Below are 7321 nucleotides of genomic sequence, written 5' to 3' on the forward strand. Positions count from 1 at the left end.
TTAGAACGAAAAACAAAAGGAGAACACATCATGTGCACTTAATGGCAATTTGATTACTGTTGGCCAGTAGAGGAAAGCAATTAATGCAATCACAATGTTGATGCAATCAAAAGATCTGGCAAGTGTAAAAAAAAAAAAAAAAAACTACGGGTAACCGTCTATAAAGAATGAGATTAGTAATCTAATTACTTGCTAGAAAAGGTTAAATTACACTTACAACTTAAAACTAAATCCTTTTTCTTGGTGGCAGGGTTTCGGGATCACAAGTAAGTTCTAGCATATGTAGATTATGGTATACATAGCATAATCATCAACAGATAAATGCAGCATGGACTTTTTTGATAAGGTATCAAGTCAAGTGAGTTTTACGAAAGCCAGAAGAGGTAACATCGACCCTCCTCATAACTAGACCATCTCACAAGCAAAAGCTCAGCTCCAGATCAAAGTAGTGCAACAACAATTCAATGCTCAAGTTTGATCAAAGAAGGCATTTGATGCAAAAAACAAGTCGAAGCAGTAAATTAGCTCCCAACTTTCAAGCAGATGTTCGCCTTAGAAGAAGATTATTGAAACACCCATTGTCAAGCAGCCCACAGCCACCCAAGGACTCAACCGCTCACCTGCCACATCAAAGCACACTATATTTAGTAACATCTTGTCAAATCAAAGCATTCTGGCTGTATGAAAGGACAAAAGATTTACTTGCTATGGTACAATGACGAAATAATATCCCTGTTTTCTGTTGTTTGCTCTCTACACCAACAACCCTTATTTTTTGCCCCCGATTTTTCAATACACGCGTGTTTGGATAGATAGCAAGGTATTTGCAATATCATATACTCTTTAATCTCAAAAAATCCTTTCGCTCTACTTGCATATACTGTCAAAGTTTAGGTAAGGGCTAGAAGTTCAAGATAACTTCTATTTTATTGAAAATGTAATGGACATTTTATAAAAGAATATCATCCAGAGAGTGCTTGTGTCTGCCTTCTGAGTTTTGAAAAAAAGGTGGCCACTCAGAAGATGTTATGAAAAAGCTTCCGGAAAGAAGTAGGAGCGAAAGGAAACAGGAACCTCCATGAAGACAATTAAGGCGCACAAATGACATGTGGTCAGGTGGATGAAGCTTCTAAAAGTTTTGATAAAAGATGAGGCTGATAAAACATTATCAATTAGCCAAGTGACAGAGAACACCCTAAAATATAAATTCCCTGTCAAAATGATGCATATACGAGAAATCATTCTTCGCCATGTTGTGCAATAGTAGCCATTCATTGGATGTCTAATCTTTAAGTTTCAAATGTAGGTTCTCTCAGCAGTGTTTAAGTCCACAGCCCATATTCGCTTCCATTTATAATGGGACTACGTGCAAGCAATTTAGTTGAAGAGAGATACATGCAGTGTTTAGGCGTGGATATTTGAACCCAAACCCATTTAACCTGCCCCGAGTGTAACGGGTTGGGCAAGAAACATTTCAGCTCATGGGTTTATTTGGGTTGTGCCCAAGTTAGGCCATCACTTTTTCGCAGCCCATTCTGACCCGCGAAGAGGCCAAATTTCAACCCGTGTAGCTCCCCTAAATAAAGAGGCCCCAAAACAGCTGAAGATTGCTTGCGTGGAAATTTATTCAGCTGCCCAATCATTAGAAGTACTTTTTTATACAAGTACCAAAAAGGCAAAAACATGAGACGTTTGTGTTACTTTCCGTTCCATAAAGTTCTCTTCGAATTAATCTAGCAAAAATGATTCCTCTGTATTTTTATCTTTAAAACAAGGCATGGAAGAGAATATTAACATTTTAATGCACTTTCTCGTAATAAACATTATCTTTATTTTCAAACTTGTATTCAATTTGTTACTGCTCGTAGAAATAAAGTTTGACCAAGTTTTGAAAATTAAAAATAAAGAAGAAGAAAATGTGTTAATTACACGAACAATCCATCTAAATTGAAAAGCTTGAAAAATATCTATCAGGTTTATATATATATCACAACTCATCGCCAGTGCATTAAATGAAAGAATTATTATAAGGAAGTTGCAAAATTAGAGAATATAGGTGTATAAGGTAAATAGGTTTCTTTATACTAGATGGAGTGTGGTTTTAACTGTAGAAATATAGGTCAAGTTGGACAGACCTTATAAAAAAAAGGGGTCAAGTTGGACGGGCTGGGCTATGACCCATTGTTTAGCCCATCTTAGCCCGAGTAAACTTTGGGCTAGGTTGGGCAATGATCATTTATTGATTTGGCCCATGTTGGCCTGCCCAAATTCAGTCCAACCCCTTGATTGGCCACCATAGCAGTGTTATTAATCACCAAACCAAGAAAACTTCAATTACGTAAGAAAAGTTAGTAATCAAGGCAGCATAATAGAAAAAAAAAAAAAAACAGATAGTAAATTAGCGCTCTACCAACAATACCAGCATGATAGGAAATAACTTTACCTATTCTAGCAGCCTTCCAAAAGAAGCCTCGGAACCTGCCATATGTAGTATCTGATTAGGAAGCGAAAAGGAGAATACAAGATAAAACGTTCATCACTTCCAAACTGTCAAATGAGGCTATAAGAGAAAAGCTTATTGATTGGTCCACCATTCACGATCAAGGTTGTAGCCCATAAAAAGCCAAGAGAACATAGTAGATCCAAAAAAATGCACTTCTATCATTTCCAGAATTGTAGCATTTATATTCTATAAGAAACACTAAATTATCAAAGAGAAAAATTTTGAGTGAAATGCCATTCAACCAAGTGAAACCACGGTTTTCACGAAAAGTATAACAGACTAAATCCAAGAACAGTTGAATCTTCACCATAATGCATATAAAAAAGAAAAGGTAGCCCTGTGCATAAAGCATCCGGCATTCACGCAGGGTCCAGGAAAGGGCCGCACCCCAAGGGGTGTGATGTAGACAGTCTACTCTAATGCAAACATTAGTGGTGTCCTTACCATAATGTATATACATACAATAAAACAAAAAATAGGAAAAATGTGTCCTCACATGAAACAACAGTAGAAATGTTGAGCCTAAGTACTGTCATGGGCTGCTTTCCAGACATGCCCCATGACCCCTTGGCCGCGCCCCATGGATACACCATATCAAAACCTACAGCTTTTAAGAGGTTTGTTTGTAAATGAAGAAGTAAAAATGAAGGCCACAAATATTTTCTTGCATGTGAAATATCACAACAGCCTATCCAAAACATTGAAGGGGATGTTCCGTAGAAATATTTTGTGCTGACATGTATGTGCCCCTTTCGCTACCACCTTCACTTCATAGCAGATTTCCTCCATCCTTTACCGGTCTCTCCTGTCCCCTCCCACCACCCATCTAATAATGGAGATTGGGGGAAGTGACAGAGGAGAAAGGAGGGAAGGTGGCTAAATGGTTGTTGCGGCCCACATGCACCCAGTTAGAGAACAAGGTTGCCAGTTCAAAGCAATAAAGGGAGCATAATCCAGAAAATGTACCAGAACAAGGAGATCTTCTCAAACCATAAATATAAGGAATACGACACCACCACCACCAACAACAACTACTACGCCACAGTTCCAAACAACCATAAATCTAAAGGAAAGAGAAAATAAAAGAACCAATAAATATCATACAAGCGGAAGAAATGATGACGGCAACACTATATGGATATCAAGGTTAAACATAGGTAAGACTGACACCAGTAGCATATCCTGTCATCTGAGCTATAGGCACCCAATACTTTTTTTTTGAGAAGGTAAAGTGTTATAGGCACCCAATACTTAATAACTTCTCAAGAAGATTGTAGTTAAAATTTCATGGAGACTTACCCAGTTCTCTGTTCAAGAAGAGCTGGAAAATGCATCTTCACGTAAGTGCATGTACAAATCCATAACAGCACTACCGTCAAAAAGGAATGGAAATTAAAGAGCGCTGACTGAAAATACCAATACAAAAGTATTAGTGTCTATTTACACATCCAATAACATATGGAATTGATCAAACTTTTTCGATCCAAAGTTTCGCATTCCAATGCAACTCACCATATCTGAACTTTTCCTGCCTTAATCGGTTTTCGCTTCCACCAACTCTACAAAGTAAAGAAACATCAGTTAGGTTCCCCTCACACAAAAGGGAATATAATGCAATAGAGAAAATGGTAGTAATTCCTCGTTATATTTTTGAATCATTCAGCACAACAACCTCATATTGATGAAACAAATTAATACAATAGGAAGCCAGTGAACAACTTTCCGACCACATTTGGGAAATACATATTTCAAAATTGAAGTGTTAACTACACTTTGACATCATTCATAGAGTGGCCTTACAAATAAACTACAAAATAAACAATGTAAGAGAAGCACAAATCAATAACATCTCTATCTTATTACGAATTACCCCTGTGAAATCAATAACACGTGCGAATGGACTCTAACAAAATTAAACTCGCTTTTGAACCTCCAAATTCAACCCAATTTTGTGCTCCAACCAATAATTCTCCTTATTAAAGAACTTCTCTTTTTCTCGAGAGAACAAACACATACCCAACTCTACATCCCATATATAGCAGTAATCAAAGTTTAGTGAGGCAAAATTTTTATTATTTCCCTTTATCCCATATCTTCGAGTATTATAAAACAAGAAATTATAACTGAACTTTTCTATACAATAGCAAAGGAATAACCTTTCTTATCAGTTGGCCCTTTACAATCACTGTTGACTTTCAGCAATCGACTCTCCTTCAATGATAAAGCTGATAGCACAAATTCCTACACCGTACGCTACAATGACAGCACAAAATGCAAAGAGAATGAAGATCATGCGAACTTCCTATGTAAAAGTTTAACTATGTTTCACGGCAAAACATGTAATTAAACAGAAAAAAAAAAAGGGGGAAATAAATTGAAGAGGCGGATTACCTAAATCGACAGAGTCGCGGGAGTTCAGATCGCTCGACTTTGGAAACAATGGATGGAAAGAAAAAGATCCCCTTTGTTTGGTTTTGATGGACAAAAAGTGGAAGGAAATTTGGGGAGAGTGACAAAAATGATCTTTTAAATTTGGGTGTAGGCTTAGATGATCCTTTAAATATATTTATGAGCAATTTTGGTGCTTTAAATTTACCAAAAAAAGAGTATTTTTGGCCTATATCCCATCAAATTCACGAAATTGCAACACCAAAACTTCCACTAGACACTAAACACAGATTAACAAAAATTTGTACATACAAAATATCAAAATTGACCAAAAATAACAAATATTGAAGAAACTACGATGTGAGTTCATGTTAATTTTTTATATAGTTTTTGTTAAATCTAACTATACAAAGTTTGTTAAATATTTGACGTGGGACCTCAAAAGTGGTCACTTTTGGCAACCTAAAATTACTCAAAGGACCTTTTTGAATTTATCCTCAATTATAAAGGACCATTTTGTCATTTTCTCAAATTTTGGGGGAATTCTAATGGCAAGAGATTATTTAACAAGTCCTTTATTGCGACTAGGAGTGACAAACGGGCGGGGCGAGTCGGATATGGTTCGGTTCGAAAACGGGTAGTGAAAAAATGGATCAATTATCCGACCCGACTCATATTTAATACGGATAAAAAACGGGTTAACCGGCAGATAATATGGGTTACCCATATTATCCATGGCTTCTTGTATATGATTACTTTTGGGAGAATTCTTAGTCTCTCTAACTTGAGGAACTCTCAATTTGAGGCTTTGCAAATGTAAAAGTTAGACACATTGGTTATCCATTGGTTACTCATTGGTTATCCATTTTCTAAATGGATAATATGTTTCTTATCCATATTTGACCCGTTTTTAAAAAGTTCATTATTCAACCCATTTTTAGTGAATAATATGGGTGGTTAACTATTTTCTTTGAACCATTTTGTCACCCCTAATCGCGACATAAGGTGCGGCATCTTCCCGAAGGGAGAGAGGAATTCCTAAATTTCATTTCATTTGAACTTTTACTCTAATTTTTAAGTGGAAGAGATCTGTCAAGTGGTCTAGTATTTGAGAAGAAGGTCTAGATTGAATTAACCTTGTCTTCGCTACCACTTAATTTATTAGACCCGAACAAAAATGAAATAACACGTAAAATTAATCAGATTGAAGCCTCTTAATTTGGATATCTATTGTTTTTTTCTAAAAGAAATTGTCAAGACCATTTATTTAGTTGACTCTTTCACTTCTTAATTATACTTTTATTCTTGAAGCAAAAAAGATACGTTTTTCCTTATTCATGATCAAGGCAATATCTTATTGAAAAGATCTCTAGCTAAATTTTACTATATCGAGAAAAAGACCACTTAGCGACATGCATTACTTACGTGGGGCAACAATTTTACAATGACAATATATGGCTTTACAAAAGCCAAAATTGAAATACAAACTTGCTTGATATATCCACTTGAACTTTAAATTGATGAAAGGTACTTCTAATTATATGTTTCCATATAACTTTACTAAAACAATATTAATAATTTAGATATGTCTTTGGACGTGAAACTTCAAAAAAACTTTTGTCTAGCCTTGAAAAAAATTAGTTCGGGAAGTAGAAATACTATGAAAAAGGTTGTCATGGATAAATTTGGCAACTTTAAAATAAGTAGTTAAGGAGCAAAACAACAATTTACTCACAAATAATACAATGCTTATTTTATAGTATGCTTTTGTACGAGGCCCTTTTTCTTTTTATTATTTGTGGTAAAATTCAGTGATGCAGTAGTCATTGTTATAAAACACGCTCAAAACCGAAATTCGTCAATTGAAGTGGACACCAATTATTATTGTTAATAATAATAATTAAATTATAAATTATAAATTTATCGGAAATTAAAATACAACCCTAATCTCATGAATGAAAAAAACAGGAAAAAAAAGATCTCCTCATTGTTGGGGACATGCGTCTATATTGAGGGTACATTGGCAATAAGCGAAACCGTCCTCATCTACACATTCTGCTTCACAAATTTGAAGAGGTCCAAATCGTTCAGTGCAAAAAGCTTTGCATGTATTATCACTTCGATGATCTCTGCATATTCCCTTGTAGCTCTCCTTACATGACTCTCCACAACGTCCTTGCGCTACACAAACTGCTATATACACACAGTTATATCGGAGTCGAATCATAAATACAGTCAAATTTTTCTATAATGACATAATTTGTTCAAATATTTTTATCTGCTATAGTAAAATACTTATATAATATAACATAACAGGAAAAATTGATTCCAAACAAAACTTGACGATAGTAAAATACTATCATAAAAGTATGTAAATACAATATTTAGGTATATAACAATTTATTGTAGAAAAAAATACCTGATACAATA

The 7321-nt window shown here is 35.1% G+C and overlaps 1 protein-coding gene across 2 annotated transcripts; it reads right to left on the reverse strand.

Annotated features, from left to right (window-relative positions):
- Positions 1-161: 161 nt before the first annotated feature.
- LOC104248479 (uncharacterized) lies at positions 162-5028 on the reverse strand. Of its 2 annotated transcripts, XM_009804738.2 has the most exons (6): positions 4895-5028; positions 4660-4756; positions 4016-4062; positions 3803-3909; positions 2444-2478; positions 162-620 (listed from the first exon to the last, which is right to left on the reverse strand). In XM_009804738.2, the coding sequence occupies exons 3-6, from the start codon at positions 4016-4018 to the stop codon at positions 553-555; spliced, it is 213 nt and encodes a 70-aa protein (XP_009803040.1). In that variant the 5' UTR covers positions 4019-4062; positions 4660-4756; positions 4895-5028; the 3' UTR covers positions 162-552. The 2 variants fall into 2 exon arrangements, with proteins under 2 accessions (XP_009803040.1, XP_070027534.1); XM_070171433.1 differs by lacking the exon at positions 4660-4756 and having other exon boundaries at positions 4895-5013.
- Between the last annotated feature and the right edge of the window lie 2293 nt (positions 5029-7321).

The sequence above is a fragment of the Nicotiana sylvestris genome, chromosome 3 (assembly GCF_000393655.2).
Source record: "Nicotiana sylvestris chromosome 3, ASM39365v2, whole genome shotgun sequence".
NCBI classification, from domain to species: Eukaryota; Viridiplantae; Streptophyta; class Magnoliopsida; order Solanales; family Solanaceae; genus Nicotiana; species Nicotiana sylvestris.

Excerpts from the sequence above, each read along its gene's own strand:
- LOC104248479 (XM_009804738.2), bottom strand. Across the intron at positions 2,479-3,802 it reads CTTCTTGAACAGAGAACTGG|GTTCCGAGGCTTCTTTTGGA; the intron begins GTAAGTCTCCAT and ends TACATATGGCAG. Across the intron at positions 621-2,443 it reads TTGGAAGGCTGCTAGAATAG|GTGAGCGGTTGAGTCCTTGG; the intron begins GTAAAGTTATTT and ends TTGATGTGGCAG.